Source organism: Pristis pectinata, chromosome 31, assembly GCF_009764475.1.
Source record: "Pristis pectinata isolate sPriPec2 chromosome 31, sPriPec2.1.pri, whole genome shotgun sequence".
In the NCBI taxonomy this organism is placed as follows: Eukaryota; Metazoa; Chordata; class Chondrichthyes; order Rhinopristiformes; family Pristidae; genus Pristis; species Pristis pectinata.
Genome location: NC_067435.1, coordinates 6397001 through 6418171, shown reverse-complemented (window position 1 = coordinate 6418171; position 21171 = coordinate 6397001). Strand labels below are relative to the sequence as shown.

At 37.9% G+C, this 21171-nt stretch overlaps 1 protein-coding gene across 7 annotated transcripts in view; it reads right to left on the bottom strand.

The window, feature by feature from the left end:
- The window catches only part of brd4 (bromodomain containing 4), a 151570-nt gene that overhangs the window by 67337 nt on the left and 63062 nt on the right, over positions 1-21171 (bottom strand). For all 7 annotated transcript variants that reach the window (XM_052042196.1, XM_052042194.1, XM_052042195.1 and 4 more), the window contains 4 exons: positions 17096-17234; positions 14427-14731; positions 13289-13702; positions 1391-1519 (listed from right to left, as the gene is read on the bottom strand). In XM_052042196.1, the coding sequence (XP_051898156.1) occupies positions 1391-1519; positions 13289-13702; positions 14427-14731; positions 17096-17234 (987 nt within the window). The remainder of the gene's footprint in view (positions 1-1390; positions 1520-13288; positions 13703-14426; positions 14732-17095; positions 17235-21171) is intronic.

The following is a 21171-nucleotide window of genomic DNA, read 5'->3' as shown; positions in this document are numbered from 1 at the left end:
TGTTATTTTTATGAATTTTTCTGCACTGAAAATTGAAGGGTAGGTGTACTAAAGCTACAGTAGATATGAATCTCAAAATAACTGCAGGGATCTTGCTTCCTACTGCCTTTCAACACAATTATAATAATGGTGGTTGCAGTTATCATTGTGACAATGATATTTTAACTCCTTAAAACTAATCCATCAGAGGGGAACTTTGGACTAGAGATCTGCTCAAGTATAAAATTAAAACCCAAACCAAACCAGAGATTCTGTACCCCAAACTGACCACAACCAATCTAAACCTAACTCTAATAAATCCCTGACACATACCCTTTATTACCAATTGCCCATCCAGTGGAAAGAATAATTCACTATTTACTCTCTCAAAAATAATGAAAACTATTCTCAATTTTCTATTTCAATGAAATCTCAATTTTGAATCCTCTCATGGCAAAAAAAATTCTTAGTGTTTTACTGAGTACGCCATGCATCGTTTTCTCTGCTCCAAAAATATGGGGCACAATATTTTAATAGTACACAATCCAATGATAAACAATTCAACTCATTGGTCTGCTTTTATTTTCAGTGACTCCATATGTCAAGTAGTACAGCATTTGCAATACAGCAGCTTTTACGTCCTTTTGGTGTCCTACAGCAGTTCACCATCAAGTTGGTTTGAAGTACAGTTGTTAAGAAAATGCACAAAAAAACTGCAGCTGCTTTGTGCAAAGTCTCACCAACAGCAATGTGATAAATGGCCAAAAAATCCTTTGAACAACATTGATTGAGAAATATGGTTATGAAGTCTTTCTCTTCAAGTAGTGCCATAGGAGCATGTGTGCACATTTGAATGGATGGACATTCAATTTAAAATCTGAGAGTTGCTACTTCAAATAGTACTAGGTGAGTATATAATCAGGTGTCAATCTGGATAAGGTGCTTAAATTTTTGGAACACAACCTGAATCTCATGAACCTCTTAATTTTGGCAAAAATGTGATCACTGAGCCAAGACCCAAAATCTGACCTATTTACTTTGACCTTTTCTACTTGCACTCCTAATTTTAAAGGCTGCTTGCTACATCCCACTTTTCTGGTCTTATGGCTTTATGAGTCTTGCTGACATAGCAGGGCCAAAGAATTGGATGTTAATTTACAACTAAGATGGAAAATATATTTTCATTTGCAGGAACTATTTTAGGCTACTCCGGTACATACCTTCCAATGAAAAGATAACAAATTTAATTTAGTAAACCTTTTCAGCCTTTCCCTATTATCCTCACCTTAACTACAGATAGCTGTATTTAAGCAATACACATTTCTAGTGCAGAAGGATGAATCAGAAGGATCTGCAGTCCAATAAACCAAATATCCATTGCGGCATATTCCTCTCAGAACAAAGCACAAACCTGCAGTTTTCTTGCCATTGCCACCACTTCATGATCAGGAGGATTATATTTGTAACAATTGGAGAACATCAACCGAACATCTGCTGCAAATTCTTGAGCATCCCCATATTGTCGGTTGTCCATTTTTGACTAAAAACAAAAGATAAAGACATTAGTTACAACTCACAGGCAAGCTATTAATCACTCTGAAATTATTAAGCATCTTAAGATTCCTTATATATTAATGTTATTGGAATTAATTTAAATCAAAATAACTAAGACCTGAGCATTTGCTCCTGGACTGTACAAAGTTATGCCAAACAAAGAATCACATTTCCAGAACAAAAAGGTTCAAAATAAGAGCATAACCTGAATGAATCCTTTTGGATGAAGGTGACCAGCTTGGAACAGACTTTGAAAAGACCCTTTCATAAAAAAATATTTCAAAATACCGAGTATATTCTTCATTCAAGAATGATGTCTCAATTTAAAACGCAAAAGCTAGTCTTGACCTATGGCAAATGCAGTCAAGCACTTTTTAGTAATTTTCCCAAAATCCATCTACTTGTACATCTTCAAAACAGTAAAAAGCTTTTGAAATAGAAAATCCTTATTCTCCCAAGTTCACAAAATACATACAGATCTTATGTACAGGTCTCACTTCAAGGAACATGAATTTGTTTTACCGCTCCAGTGTTCTCCATATTCCAACAGCATTCGAAGATACTGATCAAGTACATTAGATCCATGTTCTTCCTTTACCCACTAATCCAACATAAAATTACACTAGACTACCCTAACCCCTGCCAAATGAAACATAGGCACCAACAGGAACCTTAAATTTCTAATAGTTACCATGGTCTTTGTATCTCTGCCACTTGCAGAAATCATCTGCTAAATGTAGCACTGTGTGGAACTCCAATTTAATCGCAGTAACAAAGAATAGATCTAGCCCACTGATAGATGCACATGCTTAAGAGGATCTGGGCATCACTGGCAAGGCCAACATTTATTATCAATCCCCAAATGTTCTTAAAGTTCTAGTGAGCTGCCACCTTGAGTTCTTCTGATCAAGGGAATAAGGATTTTAAACCCAGTGCTAATTAAGAAATGTGAATCATTTCCAAATCCAGGTGGTGTGCAACTTGCAGGGAGTCTGCAGGTGATGTTCCCATGAGCCTCAAGTCCTTGCCTATCTTGGTGATACAGACCACTGTTTTAGGAAATGCTGTCAGAAAGAACTTAGGCAAGTAACTGCGTGCATTTTGTTGATGATACACATTGTGGCTACAGCATGCTATATAGGAAGGATTTTATATAGGAAGGATTTAATTGTTGGAATGGTTGATGAGATGCCAATCAAGCACACAGCTTTGTCCTGATTGGTGACAAGCTCTGATTGTTGGGAATGCACCCATCCAGGCAGGGACTATTCTTCTGATTTGTCTTATAGATAGTGACAAGACTTCTGGTGTCAGGCGAGTCACTTGCTTCAAGATACCATGCCTCTGATCTGCTCTCAAAGCCAGTCTTTATGTGGCTGGTACTTTGAGTTTCTGGTCAAGAGTGGAGAACTGGTGATGGTAATGCCATTTAACATCAAAGGTAGTTGGTTAGACACTCTCTCATAGGTTATTGCCAATTGCATTTCTGCAAGCATATGGATTCATTTGCTGAGTTGCAAATGGAATTGAACCTCTGGAATCCAGCTCCCTATCCTAAAGATGAGCTGGCTGGGACTAGGGAATTAGCTGTCAATGTGGCAGAGGGCATCAGAGGGCAATTCTGAGAAAAGGTCTTCAACATGAAACAGTAACACTGTTTTGGTTCCCACAGTTGATTTCCCAACCTGCTGAGCGTTTTGTTTCTATTTCTGGAGTTCAGTTCTCTGAACCACACTTGGACAAAGGCTGCGATGAGGCAAGGAGCCATGGTCCTGTGAAACTGCCCCTCAGTGAACTAATTATTGATAAGTGCTGCTTCCAATAATTTGCTCATGGCCGAGTGCTTGGACAGCAAGTGGCTGGATTGAATTTGTGTTGCTTGCTGTGAATTTGCTTTTCCTGGGCAATTTCCCATATTGTTGGGGTAGATGCTAGTATCATAACTGCATTGAAACAGCAAGGGTCAGAGCTGTGCTTAGTTCTGAAATGCCACAGTGATCTACTGTACTGCAGTGGGCTGTTGTCCAGTTGCATGAAGTCTTTGCTCTATCCTGTGCTCTCAGCCATTTCTTGGTATCACAGAGGGAAATGAATTGGTTGAAGATTGACTTCTGTGATGGTGGGAATTCACAGGAAACAAGGATGGATCATCGATGTGGCACATGGCAGAATATGATTGTATTGCATCCACTTCGAGTTCAGCGGTCAAATCCCAAGCCCCTCAAAAATGTGGACACACTTGGAGCCATTTCCCCCCGTTAGCTGTTTAATTGTCCACCACCATTCACAACCAGATGTGAAAGATGTACTTCGTCAAGTTGGCATCTCATTTTCAGATATACCTTGCCCTGTTCCTGATATCCTTTTTGTACTGCTCATTGAACCATATCCCATTATTATGTACAGGTCCGAGCTGTCAAACATTTAAGCACAGACCTTCGCTATACCTGTTCTGTCTGTTAAATTGCTTTATCCCCTTTTGCCTTTCCTCCCACTAAATTGAAGACTGAATCACCAGCAGATGCTGCAATGTTACATCACAAACTGTGCACTTTTGGTGTAATACAGGAAACATGGCAGAAAAATTCCAATTACTTAATGCTAAAATAGTATATGGTAGAAATTCTCAGCACAGAACAAATATGGCTTTAAGTTCACCTTCCTCATGGACTCTTGCCCGATAGATAATTGTTTTCAATTTAGGAACTAATTGAACACATAATTGCTATGTAAACTTAAAAACAGTTAAACCTGTGCAGCACCAAGAGAACCAGATTGTGATCAGACAGATTCCTTAAATAGTGGTATTATTGCTAGCAAAGGAAATTGAGAGGAAAGGAATAACATCTGGTTATGGTATGTGAATGCTAGCCAATAAGATCACTCAAGCTAAAAGTTACTCTGAAAAGAATGTTTTAAGATTTCCAATAAATGAAATGCATAAGAAATGGACTATTTGGCCACAAATTAATCAGAAACTCCCAAGAACGTATAGTTTACTTGCTCTGGTTTCCTCCCACATTCCAAAGACGCACAGGTTAAGAAGTTGTAGGCATACTATGTTGACTCTGGAAGCGTGGCAACGCCTGTGGACTGCCCCCAGAACATTCTAAGCAAAGATGCATTTCACTGTGCGTTGTTTCGATGTACACATGACTAATAAAGAAATCTTAATCTTTTTGCATTTGAAGAATTGGTACTTAAATGTCATTTAAATTTTTACCCAAATTTTGTTAATCCAGATTGAATATAACAGTAAATGACATTTTGAAATCTATAATCTCCATCGGATAGTTAGATAGCTCCAAAATATGGCATGGCAAATCAGGAAAATATGCAATACCCTAATAAAGGCATTGTCCATACTGTCTACCCTCCCTAAATGAAGAGCTATGCTACGAAAACATTAATAAAACAAAATGCAGTGTTGTATTGCTACATCGATTAAGAGTCTATCACACGTTTTCTCCTGTACACTATTTCATTTTTTGCCTTTGAAATTCCTGCTACATCTCAAATTCTTTGTAGCTCTGAAATTTTGAGATTATGCTGTTTTCCAAAACTGTTTAATTAACACTTTCCCATAATCTCTCCAATGTTCAAATAACCAGAACTGATATTTACCTGCTTCAAAATTCACTCAAGTATGAAAATCTTTATTTTCCACAATAAAACTGGGTTAGGATTATGGGAATAGGAGAAGATGCAACCTGCAAGAAATTCTATTAATTCAGTTTAAACTGAAGCCCATTTATTTCACTCTTATCTCTCTTCTGACATCACTTAAGTTTTAAAATGGTGCAGAAACAAACCTCACAAAAGTCATGTCACCAGGGAAAATAACAGGACTAAAAAGAAAAAAAATGGCAAGGTATTAAGGAGAAAACATTGCCAGAAGCATCCGAACACCACGATCAGAAATAAAAGCACTAAACTCGCTACAAGCGTACACATTTGCTTCCAACACCATGCTTGTGGGCTATGAAAGGGGCTTCCCTGTTATTAAAACAGCCTGCAAAACCAACTCTAAATATTTCCTAAAAAACTTCAGTGGTGTATAAACCAGTTCTCACACATTTGCTAAAACCATTCTGCATAAGATGAGACTATGGAAGAACAATCTATAATGATGATAAAACTACAACATTTTGTCACTTTACATCTGCTTTTGGACTTGCAAATTGTAATCTTACTCACTTAAATGCAGGAAAAAAATCTTTAATTTCAGTGAAAATTAAATTTTAACTGCAAAACAAGTTGCAGTGCCAATTAAATGATTGATCAGTTTCTTTTATGGAAATATTCAAGGATTCCTCAACAGATTAATATATTTCCAGTGTAAATAATTGCACTTAATACTGTACTCATTTAACAAAATCAAATGAATGAAATCCTTCAAAGTTGTACTACAGAAAAATCTACTCAAACTGCACTTAAATATTATATTGAGATCCACAGTAGAATAAAGTTCAAGTTACTAAATGTAAAGAGAAGCATTAAGACACAATGCATTGGGGCACAGAAACACGAAGACTGAAAGTACAGGTAACCATCAATTATGGAAGCTTCCTTTCTGCTACAAATAGAACTGTAATTGTAGCAGCATGCAGAATTGTTACCAAACCACAATTAGTCAGTGGTTTGAAACACAATTACAAGATTAGGACAATACGCCCATCTCTTTTTTGAGGAATTTCATTAATGTTTAATAGCCAAATGACAGTTTCAATGATACACAAATTCTCTGCAGCATTTTTAACAGTGATCCTTAAGATATTAGCAACACTCCAAAGCAAGTTCTATGTTCAACTCTGACCACGTTCTGTTCCTGTGCCTGTGACAATTATACTCACTGCTGTTAATCATTCCACTAATCTGTTTTTCATGCATCACACATTCTAGACAACGCCAGTAAAGGCAAGCCATGTGCGTCAGGAACTAAGATTTCTTTTTAGACAAGGTTGCTTGTTATTATATAATATTTTGTGATATTATAATCTACTGGTTTTGAGATTTAATCTGTGAGATTAATGCAATTTGGAGAAAATCACATCCCTGACTACTTGTTGTTCGACCCTGATTTGCAATGTCTGTATATTTCAGAAATTCATCAATACCATAATTAAATATGAATTCATACAAAGTAGAAATGATCAGTGGATTACCAAGAAACAAACAATTGTTTTGTATAGCACATGTACCTTAAAATTTTACCTTTCACTAGTAATGAAAAGATCCAAGGATAACTATTCCAGCTGTGACAAAGGATAGCTATGGTAAGCAGCAGAACACAAGTGGCAATTATATCTGTGCTCAGTCTCTTCTGTCGTTAGTTACAAAGCATTTCAGAGAATGAGAAAAAATACGAGTCCAACTAATTTAGCTGTACAGTCACAAACCTTTATAGATACTCATTCAAATACTGATTTATATTCCAATATAATCAGACCAAATTAGTAAATTTTGGAAAAAGATTGATAAAGTTGCTAAATAACCTCCCTAGAATATTGTTAAGAAATCCACAAAAAAATTGCAAATGACATTAAAATATGAAACTACAATGCAAAGTCCAAAAACATCTCATCTGACCTCTCTAAATTAGCATAACTTAACAGCCTGATTATTTTTATTTACTACCTAAAACCTCACTATTCAAACCATTGTACCATCTCACTATTTCACAGATGTTAATACACCAAGAGTTCAGACATCTGTTGGTCTACATCCAGCTGTGTTACATTGACAGAACGCTGGTCAGAAAGCACATCTACTGGTTTTATGGAAGAATCCGAATTCTGAACATCAGGGTTTGCTGGCACTAAATTAAAATTTTGTGATTTATTACTGGAGTTTACCCTAAGGAACTAAAGCAAATCCAATTTCCCACTGTCACAGAGACTGCTATTCTGAAGTGTAACAAAGATTGGGAAAACTCAGATGGTCAAACAGACCTGTAGTGAGTGAAACTGAGTTAACATTACAGGTAAATGATCTGTCGGCACTGAGTTCTTTATCTACCTACTGCCTAGTTCCATTATTTTGCTTTTATTTCTCATTTCCAGCATATGTGCAATTTTTGATTTTTAACTGCATTTCCAAATTCTTGATGTTAGTCACCACATAGAATCCTACAGCATGGAAGATAACTACTTGGGTCAATTCTATCTTTCACGCCAATGACAAATCTGCATCGTCCAGTTACTTGTCCTTCTGCCAGGAGAAACTGTTTTCGCCAATTCAGTCAGAAGACATGATAAATACTTCTATTAAATCTCCCCTTAACCCTCCATGCATCAAGCAGAGTGCTTCTGGCTTCTCTAGTCTTTCCACATCATTAAAATTTCCATGCCTTATACCATACCACCTTATTTCAGTTCATCGCTACAGCACCCAATACAAGGCTTTGACACCCTTCCTAAAATGTAATGCTGAGCATGAAAGAAATACTTCTAATAAACTTCCTTAATTTGGTAAATTATCCCATAATTTTGTGAAGCCAAGGGTCCGTGAAGCTTTCTGAAAAATAGACTTAGAAATTTGTACTGTTACCTACAAATTGATATGTGCAGAGACTCTAGGTCAGTGCTTCCTCAGCCATTCCTTCGCATGTAAACTGTATTTTTTTTGCAACCAAACAGAAGTCAATATGTCATAAATATGCATTAACACCTATCAAGCTTCTTTATCATTATTTCCTTAAATATTTGCAAATCCCAACTGGCTTGTAATTTCTTTCTTCCTGCAGCATATTTAAAAACATTTTGCCATCTGATTTAAACTGTTTCTCATTCTTTACTAAATACACTGCTTAACAATTTTCTGTATTAAATCTACCCATTCCCATATTTTATATCCTCTTATGTTTACTATCTTCTTCACTGCTGCTTTGTGAACTTTGTTTCAACAGTGAATTATGTCCTATATACCCAAGTCTAAGACAATATCCACATATTTTCACCACAGGTTATCAATGGCTAGACTCCATATTTTTCCATTTCAGACCTTTGCTTGAATTACTGTCTCCAAAAGTTTCCACATGCACAATTCAGTAGTCCTCTGCTACATTGTTTACCTCAACAATCATGAAGGATACTTCAAAGCCAACTGCTGAAGAGACCACCAACTTTTTAAATATCTCTATTTTTATCCTACTCAATTTCTCTACTTGCACTAGATTGCATGGTACAGTTCAAATTTATTTGAGAAAGCTCACTAGATGTATTACTGGGATGAAGGAATTGACGTGAGAGGCTAAGCCTACATATTGGAGTTCAAAAGAATGGGAGGTGAGCCTTGAAAATAAGATTCTGAGGGAGGTTGACAGGATGAATGCTGAAAAGATTTCCTAGCGTGGTTCTATAAAGCAAGGCAACAGAGGTCACACGTTTAATGCAAAGGGAAGGAATTTCTTCTGAGTATCATGAGTCTTTGGAATTCTCTAACCCAGAGAGCTGTGGAGGCAGCGTCATTGAACATAAAATCACTTCATAATCTTAGACAACTTATGCAAAGAATGCCTAATTAGTACAGGCGCAAAGCAAAGCATTACATTTCTGAAACACAGCAGATATTTTAACAAAAAGAGAGGCAAAGGCTATGGGAAGAAAATGGTGCTGAGGCCAAGACAATAAATTACATTGAACGGCAAAGTAGGCTCAAGGGCTCAATGGGACTACTCCTACTTATGTTATGCTTTACCCTAGAATACTAATTTTCAACATATTACTGGAATAATGGAATCAGTGAAATGGACTATCCATTAAATCACAAGCACCAAAATCAATTGTAATCTTCAGGGTTTGCAGAATTTTGTTCAACTTTCCTTGTCACAATAGCTTCCAAGTTCTCTTCTGATTCACCACTCTGTGAATCCCTTTAAGTAATGTTGTTCCTGGCTTCACTGGCAGTTTAGATTACCAAAAAGATTATCTCAGCTAACATGCAGACAATGCCGGGAACCACTCTAGCAATACTAACAATTTGTAAATAGAGAGTTGGGGTGGACTGTAGATATAAACAAATGCTCTATGCATAATAATGTCAAGTGTTGGCACTGCAAAAGCAGTGTTTCATGTATATGAGATGTACGGATGGATGAGATGTTGAAAAGAAATTTGTATTTGTAATTTATCACTTCACAATCCCAAACAATTGATGTAAAATAATGCTTAACTGTTAATAAGGGAATGAAGACGATTCTGAAACAATAAATTTTACTTCAACAAACCAGCTGTTGTGAAATTGCAACAAACGTAGGCAAACCTGAATTTCCGGGACAAACCCAGTAGGTAGCACGTAAGAATATTAGAAATAGGAATAGGCCATATGCACCCACCTACCCCCAATCTTCAAGATCATGGCTGATGTGCCACCTCAGCACCATTTTTCAGAACTAACCCCATATATCCCTCAATTTCTCTAATGCTTAGAAATTTATCAATCTGTTTCACGTGAACACAATGACCAAGGTTGTATAGCTCTCCAGAATCAGAAATTCCCAAGATTCACCACCCTCCAAAGGATTACACTACTGTAATTATATTCCTAGGCTAGATATAGGAAACAAAACTGATTTACAATTTACAAGCTGCTGGACATTTATGTATTTACCAACTTGAACGACATACAATGAAGGGAGAAATAAAAGAATTACACGTGCATATCCGTAATCAAAGCCGATTTTAAATCAGAGTATGAAATAACATAAGAGGTCAACATTTCTGAGTGGTTATTTACAAACATAAGACAATACCAGTGGAGCTCATCAATAAACTCAGAAATATAATTTCACAATTAACAGTTTTAATCTTCACAAACAAGACTGACCGTAAGGTAATCAGTCACATGAAGCTCAGTTTTCAGTAAAACTCAAGTCATCCATTTGGTAATGTTCACTATAGCATACAAGCAAATGAATTGAGCAGAAGAGAGCAACTGGGTCCCTCAAGCCTGCTCTGCCATTTAATAAGATCATGGCTGATCTGACTGTAACCTCAACTCTGCATTCCCACTTACTCCAGTTTTATTTATTTCACCCATGGCCAATAAGAATCTATTTGCCTCTGCCTTAAAATTAAAGACTGCTTCCACTGCCCTTTGAAAAGAGTTCCAAAAACTCATGATCCTCCGAGACAGCAATCTCTTATTAGGAGACCCTTACTATTCCTTGTTCCAGATTTTCCCCACAAGAGGAAATATCTTCTCCACGTCCATACTGTCAAGACCCTTTCAGGATCTAACTGGATTCAGTCAATTCCCTGCTCATTCTTCTAAACTCCAGCAGATAAAAGCTTGGTGACTGCAACCTCTCCTCATAAGACAACCCAACCATTCTAAGTGAATGGAACACGTTACAGCTGTACAAAACATTGGTTAGATCACACACTGGAGTATTGTGTACAGTTCTGCTCACCACGCTACAGGAAGGATGTGGTAGCAACAGAGAGCGCAGAGCAGATTCAACAGGATGTTGACTGGAAAGGAAGGCTTTAGTTACAAGGAGAGATTAGATAGGCTAGTAGACTGGAATGCAAGAGGCTGAGGAGAGAACTTAGAGGTTTTTAAAGTTATGAGGGGCATAGATAGGATAGCCAGTCTTTTCCTAAGGATAGGGAATCTAAACTAGAGGGCACAGGTTTAAGGAGAGGGGAGAGAAATTTAAAGGAGATCTGACAGGTAAGATTACACCCCCCCACCCCAGGGTAGCAGCTATCTGGAGCAAGCTGGAAGATGAAGTGGTAAAGGTAGATACAATTACAATGTATAAAGGGCATTTGTCCAGGGTCCTTGGATAGGAAAGATGTAGACCTAACACAGGCAAATGGGATTAGCATAGATAGGCATCATGGTTGGCATGGATGAGGTAGGCCGTAAGGGTCCAGTAAACCTTCTCCAAACTCCAACGCATTAATATCCTTGTTTAAGAATAAGTGGACTAATGCTGTACACATTATTCCATATGTGGGCTCATCAATGCCCCACATAAAGCATAATCTCAATACTTTTGCATTAAATTCCACTCACAATAAACAATTTTTGGATTACTTGCTGCTCCTGAATTTTGGGTTTTTACGAATCCTGCAGTAGGCCACCCAGGTCCCTCTGCTTCTCGGAGCTCTACAATCTCGCAAATTTAGATAAAGTGTTCTTTTTTATTTTCCTGCCAAAATGGACAATTTCACATTTTCCTACATTTTACTTACTTGCCATATTTTTGCCCACTCACTTATCTATCCTTCTGTATTTTCTTATGTCCCCTTCACCACTTACTTTCCTCCCTATCTTTGTGCATCAACAAATTTCACAACTAAGCCTTTGGTCCCTTCATCTAAGCCACTTACATAAACTGTGACTAACTAAGGATCTAGCACAAACCCTGGTGGCACTGAACTTGTTATTTCGCAATTAGAAAAAAGACATTTATGCCTATCTTTTCCTCTTAACCAGCCAACCAACTTTCCACATTTATATTAACTCCAACACCGTGAGCTTTTATTAACGCAAAAACCCTCGATGTGGCCCTCTGGAATACTATGAGGTACAATCACCTTTTTCTTCTTCAATGAACTCCAATAAAATTGTTCAAACACGATTTCTTTCTCAAAACTACACTGACTCTGCATGATTATCCTGAATTTGTCTAATTGGCCTGCTCTCTTTAAAAATAGCTTTTAAAATTTTCCCTATGACACAAGATAAATGGCCTGTAATTTCTTGCTTTGCCCCTCTCACTTTTTGCCTAGAGGAACAATGGATATTTTCTAATCCAATGGAAACTTCCTCAAATTTAGGGAATTTTGGAAAATTAAAACCAATGCATCAACTGTCTCACTAACCACCTCTTAAGAACCTAGGATGAAGCCCATTGTAACTCAGGAACTTGCTCTCATTACATGTTTAGTTGGAAAAGTAAACCACAGCTATTTACCAATTTGTCTCAAAGTTTAAAGTTTAAATTCAAATTTAATTATCCCACTAAGCTGAAGTTTTAGTGAGAGACAATAACAGAAAGCAGATGACCACCATCAAGTGTCAATTACTGAAGTGTGCATAATTTACTAAACTTAGTAACTTGTTGATTTAATTCTTTGTTTACTTTGGCCAAGAGATTACAAATGAATGGGGTTACTTTGGTTATCTTTCCTATAAACAATGGAACATACTTTCTCTAATTACCAGATGGCTTGCAGATCTGCTGACCTTAACATGCACTTTTAATTAAAAAGATGAAGCTTGGTTCTGGATAGGTTTCACTGATACATTTTTTTAATATGTTAAATAAACATTGCCTTAAATTTTACTTCAAATAATCTTTGTATTTCTAAAACTTTGTTGACCAATGTATAACACTTAAAATAATACTTAGAATTAACTTTTAACCTCTAGTTTCCCCAGGCTAGGCAGATCATCAAACCATCTCATCAAATCAACTAGAAGATGGGAGTTCCAAGCTCTTCTGGGATCAATTTGCTATTTGCATTGACCACACTTAAGAACTCAAACCACCACCAGAATATTGTCAAGTGCACCAAGGTCTCGGCCCAAGCAACTTATGCCTTCAACCAACCTTATTTTTGAGATTTTGACAATACATTTTCTTAAGGCCGACGATGAAATAATGCACACATTTTAAACATCAATGGAAGATTCAAAATAATATGACTGACACCTCAGAATAATCAATACAGATTCAATGATGCTTCATAATCCAAGCTCTAAAATTACAGCTGTAAAATACTGTAAGGTATAGGCTTACTTTAATAGTACTGAGATCCATGGGGTGTTTTATAATGTCGTGATAATCATGCAGTCCCAAGGCGTCTACGTCCACAGGTTTGTAGAAGGGCCAGGCATAGGCTGCATGCTTCTTGGCAAACATTTCCTTAAGAATGCCAGTGCAGTACTTCAATTGTTCCGAAACTTTTCCACTGCCAACCACAACCCCACCACCACCTACAATCCCAACACTTCCACCCCCACCCTTCTCAAGATGTTGCTGCTGTTGGGAGTCTGGAATCTCTTTCTTAGCGGGCTTTGGAGGTCTACCACTCCTGGAAGGGATCTTTGCAGGTTTGGGTTCAGTCATTAATGGAGAAGACTCTCGACTCTTCACTGGAACATTGGTTGTTGGAGTTGTTGTGTCAGCTTTCCTTTTCACACCCTTTTTATGCTTAAAAATAAAAGAGAACATTTTAGATTCAAATGTTCCAAAATACTAGGAAATAGTAAATGAACAGCATACATATATGGCAAATGAGAAGGGAAATGATTTAACGTCCTAATGACCTATAAAGTAGGCATGAAAGTCCTATTTTTTCCCACATAATGGATAATTCCTGGGTTTTGGCCACATCAGGAGGAAATGGTGAGCCAATTTCTGATGACAATGAAAGGCGTGACATAGTAACAGATGAAAATCCCAACCCACAGATAGTGCTTGTGTTGTCAGAGAGACTGTCTCAAATATCCCTAAATTTTAATCAGATTTTTTTTTTTAAAAAAGGTAGGCTACTAAACCAGCAAGTAAAAGGAATGAAAATGAGATGAGATGTGTGTATAGAACTAAATGCTTCGATCAAAATCGAGATTATACCAACTTATCCATAGTTCTGCCCTCTAAGTTCTCTCACTGTTCTTATTCCTCAAATTCTTTCCCAAAATTAGGGAACAAAAAAAGTCAGTAAATCATCTTCCAATATGAGAAAAAGGGAATAAAATAAACCAATTGTAGTCTACAATTTGGAAACTCAATCATTAACAAGCAATTTGTCCTCCCACTCCCACAAATTGAGATCATCATGGGTACATTTATATGAGGCCATTAAATCACATATGCTGAGAACCACATACCAGCTTAGGCACTCTAGTGGAAAAGCTACTCAAGAGGTAATTACCTTTAAAGGCTGTGGTGCTGTTGTCATCACAGTTGTTGGCGTGAGTGTCGGCATTGGGGGAGCTGAAGTATGCGGAGACACTGTTGTCGTTGGTGGCTGGACTATCAAGTCAGGAGTCGCAGGAGGAAATGACTGGGGTGTGGGTGCCGGTACAGATACTGATGGAAGCTGCGGCTGCGATGGTGCAGGCTGAGATGCCTGAGGTGCCCGCTGGGGTGGTGGCTGCTGTGGTGGTGCTGGTGCCGATACTGGCATTGTCACTTGGGGAGCAGTCTGTACAGTTGACACGTTGGTTTTAGACTGAACTAAAAAACAAAACAAATATTCAGAGTGATGGATACTCAACTTTCAAGTAGAGTTCAAAATAAAACTTTCCAGTAACCACAAGTTTAACATATACATAAAATGTAACATTGTTAAGGTTCAGTGGACTGTGGCATGATCCAGTATATAAACCATTCTTTGGTCTGGGAGGATGCAAGGACAAGGGAACAGAATTTTGAAGGCACCAAAAATGCACTAAATTCACTTCTGGTGGGATACTGAAGGAAGAAATTGCTCAACACTGAAGTCTAAGAACATTTATGTGGAAAACTAACACATAGGAGCCTAGAAATTCTATGAAATAGCACAACCAATTAAATGCGCTACATGATCAGTTTTCTGATAAAATTCTGTTCTTGCGTCTTTGGGGGTGAGGGGTTGTAATTTTGGTTCCTCCATGCACATGATGCGCCAATGCACAGAGGTGCCAGAGGATACACAATGGCGTCCAACATCACGCAAACGGCTGAACACCAATTTCATGAAGTAAACATGCATGTGGTCAAGGGATATTATGGCTACTCAGACAGTTGTAAGGTCTGTTTCAGGGAGACTCAAGGGGGCAACAGTTATCCTTCCCAACTAATTCCAACTACCCAACCAGGCTTCATGTACAAAAAATTTTTGCAGTGGTGGTACATCAAAGAACACATGTTGACTCACAAACTGAAGCATAACACTCACTCATCCTGTCACATAAAAATAAACCCCATTAAACCAAAAAGGACGATGATGTGCCTAAAAAGAGTAATTCTGCCGTGCAACTTGTTTTTGGTGCTTTTCAGGACTGCCTATTACTACTTAAGTTAAATTTCATTACCAGAGTCAGAGCACAGAAAGTAGTAATTTGGCACATTGTATCCATGCCGACTTCAAACACCCATCTATATTAATACTATTTTATCTCTCTCATCACTAATAACTCCCCATCTCCGCATGATTTATCTGCCATGCGCCTACATTAGGGACGATGTGTAGTTATTTAACCTACCAATCAGCATGCCTTTGGCATGTGGATGGCAACTAGAGCACCCACAGGAAACCCACATATTCGAAAGGGAGAACATGCATAATCCACACAACACTGGAGGGTCAGAATGGACCCCAAGTCTCTGGAGCTGTGAAGCAGCTGGGCTAATTGTTACACCACTGTGCCACCCTTGTTTAGTGTAAAAAGACTGTCACAATAATATAATACTTCAAAAACTATTACAAATAGGTGGAATACCATAAAAATCAGTGTCCGCCTTCCATAGGAGATGCTAAACCATCTCCTGGTTCAGCTGAATTTAATTAATACATTAAAGGACCAATATAAATCAATTAAATTTTATCAAGTGTGACTGAGAACCTTCATGTGCAGAAAGCAATTCAAAGCCACTTGATAAGCTATAAAACATTTACGAGTGAACAGAGGATGAGGTACAGTTCATAACTTTTCAATATTTAGGTGACCTCTTGATTGTTTTAACCCCTGGGAGATCATAGAAGACATTATAAAAAACACATTTCCAGCATGGTTTCAACTTTTGCTGGTAGGAGGAATATGAAAAGTTTCCAAAAGATGTGCAGTTAGAATGGAGAAACTGCACTTAAATCTGTTTGAGCTTCTGTCCCTCTAATCACGTAGATAATTGCTAACAATCTTACATGAATACTAAACTAAACTAAAATAAAATTTAAAGCTGTCAGCTTTTCATCAATGGACTAGAATTAAAGACTTCAATTTGCAAAATCTCTCAAAATTGATTCCTTCATCACATCTCAGAAAAGATGTTAAGTTTTTAAACATTGTCAAACTCACAACTATATATATGATACTTAGAAATATTTTAGTGTTCTGCATCCAGGGTAATCAACCCCTTTGCTAATCAGTAACAGCAGTACTGACAGATCGGATGTATCGTAACATGACCTCTCAACACTTTCATTAGGGAAAAAGGCTTGCATGAGAAAGGCTCTGATCAGTCCATCAAATGAGACCCAGTATGCAGCAAATTATTTAACATCATTCATGGCCAGCATGCATAGAACAGCACCAATTCTATTAGGTGAAAACTATAGGTTTAAAGAAAAGCTGGTTAAAAATCCTCTACACAAGGGGATACAGGCAAATATTTTTTTTATATAAAATTAAGTGACAAGAGTGGTAACCAAATCACTCTACCAAATATTTCATCTCCAAAATAAGACTTTTCTGGGGGAAAGACTAGGAAACAGACCCTTAGGAATACCAACTGTTTAACAGTTTGCAATAACATTGATCATAGTGGAATGACACTTATTCCACTGATATTAAATTTAGCACTAATCCAGTTTGAAAGTAAAACACACACATCCCCTACCTGCTTCTTTTCTGCCTCTACCCCGTGATCCTTTAGCAGGCTGTATAGGTACTTCAATCTCTTCTTGTGGCATCTCTGAAATTTTCTGAAGAAAAATCTTTTCCAAAGCTTCTGCCATTAAGACTATATCATCCCCTTGCTGTTAAGGAAAGGAAAAAATGTATTTTGTACAGTTATTATGATTTACACTGTTTAAACAGTAAAAGTACAACAATAGATTACCAATTCTTAATTTTACATTTGGAAACAACAAAAGGAAATCAACTGTTCTAGAAAAATGCTGCTATCAATTTAAATCTATTCACTTCGCTTCCTTAAAAGTCAATGAAAGGAATGACATTCTAAATGAAACTAGACTTTGGTCGCCAAAATGCCTGAATGCTTGAGTCATTTTCAAAACATTATGTTTTGAGCTTAAAAAAATAGAATTCAGATACGACATTAAAAATAAAACACTTGATTGTTAAACATACTGCCTGATATGGCCTGGAACCCAGCATATTTGAGAAGTTTACTAATTTCAGTAAGAATAGCAATAAAGATGCTGTTAGTGGTTTTAGAACCACAGCATTTAGGGAGAGAAATAAAAATACCAAGTTATTACAATCCTATGTAGCAACCTATGTGAAAAGTTAATTATTGTAGTCATTTGGTGGGAATGTTCAAGCTTGGGATAATAAGCTATTGGACCTCTCGCGCCTGTTCCATCATTCAGCAAGTTCTTAGCTGATCTTTAAGTTCAGATCCATTTTCCTGCATTATTATCTTAAAAAAAATATCACCACTTGCCTTTAAAGTACATAGCAACTGAACCTCCACAGCCACCTTAGATAGAAAACTCCAAAGATTCTCTACCTCTGAAGAAATTTCTTCTATTTTGTCCCTAATGGCCAACCCCTTAACTTGAGACTGAGGCCTAGTTCTTAAACACTCTGCCAATCAGGGAAAACATCAACTATGCACCTATCCTGTCAAGCCCCAGGAGAATTTCATATTTCAATGAATCACCTCTCATGCTTCTAAACCCAAGACTGGGTCTCGTCGGCTTAACCTCTCCTCACTGGACAGACTCGCCATCCAGAAATCTGTCTGATGAACCTTCGCCACATTCTCTGTGGCTAGTACAACCTTCATTAAGTAGGGCTCTAGACCTGTGTACCGGGTGCAATTTCACCAGGGTCTTATGTAATTCTAGTAAGACATCTTTATTTTTGTATTTGAATCCTCCAGCACTAAAGGTTCATATAATGACTAGCTTACTAATTGTTTATGGTACAGTCCTCCCTGGATTATGAACACCCTGTACATACGAACTCTCAATTCAGGAAACTGGCACAATGCATTTGCAGGCCGCTGCAAGGTATCTTCTCCCGGCTGCAATGGCACACTTCCATTTCCCTTCCCTCCCAGCACCCTCTTCCGCCACCTCCCCCCCCACCACCACCACCAGGCCACAACAGTCAGATGTTGGGTCAATCAAAGCAGAGCTGAGCACTCACTTATCAAATCGTGAGGCCAGCTAGTAGCTGCTTGTCCTATGCCTGCTTGCTCTCCAGTCACAGCTTTCTGTGATCCTCTCCCACTTACAAACAATTCTCAGGAACGGAACCCTGTCATAACCTGGGGACTTCCTGTACACGCGTGTCAATTTTCAGTGATTCATAAGAAAGAAGACTAAGGCCCCTCTGAGTACCAACATCTCAATCTCTACCATTTTTTAAAAAGTCATTCCATTTGACTTTTTGCTATCAAAGTGGATGACCTCAGTCTTCCACACCGTATTTCATTTAGCAAGCCTCGCCTATACACTCACCGACACCATCTTCTTTAGGCTCCTCTGCATCTTCCACACAACCAGTATACCACCCTGCTCTGAACTGCCGGCAAGCTCGAGATAATACATTTGATCCTCTCATCCCCATCAATAAAATAGACGGCGAATAGCTGTCCATAGCACTCCATTGATTACAACCTCCCAACCCAAAAATGACCATTATTCCTACGTTTTTTTCCCTCTTTTTTCCCCCCTCATTCCACACCAGTATTACTCCAATCTCATGTGCTCCAATTCTTAATAATTTTGTTTGTTATCTTATCAAAGGCCTTCTGAAAGTCTGACATTCACCGGTTTACTCATCTATTTCACTTGTTACAAGTTTTAAAAAACTTAGACTTTTCAAACTGGTCTCCGTTTTATAAATCAGAATCAGGTTTATTATTATCAGTGACATATGTCGTGAAACTTGTTTTGCAGCAGCAGTACAGAGCAAGACAGACATAAAAATTACTATAAGTGACAAAAATAAATAAATAGTGCAAAAGAGGAATAACAAGGTAGTGTTTATGGACTGTTCAGAAATTTGATGGCAGAGGGGAAGAAGTTATTCCTGAATCATTGCATGCGAGTCTTCAGGCTCCTCCCTGATGGTAGTAACGTGAAGAGGACATGTCTCAGGTGGTGAGGGTCCTTAATGATGGACGCTGCCTTCTTGAGGCACCGCCTCTTGAAGATGTCCTTGATGGTGGGGAGGGTTGTGCCCGTGATGGAGCTGGCCAAGTCTAAATAAATGCATACCAACTCTGCCCAATTCTATTTAACTGCCCAACTTCCACGTCCTCTATAATAGATTCTAGCAATTTTACCATGACTGATATCAGGCTAACTTTTCCATTCCCCATTGGTCAACTGCCCGCTTTCTCTCGTTCACCTTTCTTGATGAGCAGGATTAGATTTATTACCTTCCAAACAGCTCATGAGTCAATGGATGGACTGATTTTGGGTGGAACTATTCCATAATTTACACAGCCACCTCTTTTAAAAACCTTGTTTTAAAAAAACTTTTCTTTGTTAAACTGAGGCTAATTTCTTTCAGCTCTACATTCATTCTGGATCTGTTGGATCACAACTATTTGTGTTTCATTCCCAGGAAAAAGACAACATAAATTGTGTAATTTCTCTGTTGTTTCCTTATTCTCCAATGTAATTTCTCATTTAGTCTGTAAGGAAGGGACCCACAATGACTCTTGCTACTTTTGCCTTTTATCTATCTGAAGCAGCATTTACAGATTTGTGCTCACAATTACCATGGAAATTTTGTGGACATCCTTTGCTGAATTCTGAAATTTTGTTCACACTGCTTTTTTGCCAATGACACTAGACTTTTCCCTTTGATCCACTATATTTAATTCTGCATTTGGTACAGTTGAACCAGTTTTGTTATTGAGGGTTTTTTGTCTTCAAGATATAGCCGTGTTACAAATTATGTATTTAGATCTTTAACTGTTGGCCATTGTGGACTGTAACATCTTTTAATAGTTTTTTTCCTCCATCCACCATACTCAACTCACCCATCATAGTTTAGTTTAAGATCCTGATTTCAAATTGAACTAAATCACTTACATCTTTATGTAAAAATTCTATATTATGACTGCCCTTCCCTAAAAGCTCCTTAACTGCCACATTTTAAATTTAATCCTTTCCCACTGGACAACACCAGATGTGAAAAGGGCCTCTTCCCTTGTTAGTTCTTCTGCATACTGATCTAGAAAACCACTCCCAGTGAATTCATTTTCCACACTATTGCCAGTCCATATGCAAATTGAACTCCTGCCATTATTATGGCATTACCTTTCTTTCATAGTCCTCTAATTTCTGATTCTCATCTTCTGATTGGAGTACAAGGTAAATGGCAGGATTCTGGGCAGTGCAGAGCAGCAGAGGGATCTGGGGGTTCATATCCACAGATCACTGAAAGTTGCCTTGCAGGTGGATAGGCTAGTTAAGAAAGCTTATGGGATGTTAGCTTTCATAAATCGGGGGATTGAGTTTAAGAGTCGCGAAGTGACGATGCAGCTTTACAAAACTCTAGTTAGGCCACACTTAGAGTACTGTGTCCAGTTCTGGTCACCTCATTATAGAAAGGATGTGCAGGCATTGGAAAGGGTGCAGAGGAGATTTACCAGGATGCTGCCTGGATTAGAGAGTATGCATTATGAGGAGAGAGAGCCAGGGTTGTTCTTATTGGAGAGGAGGAGGATGAGGGGAGACATGATAGAGGTATACAAGATATTGAGAG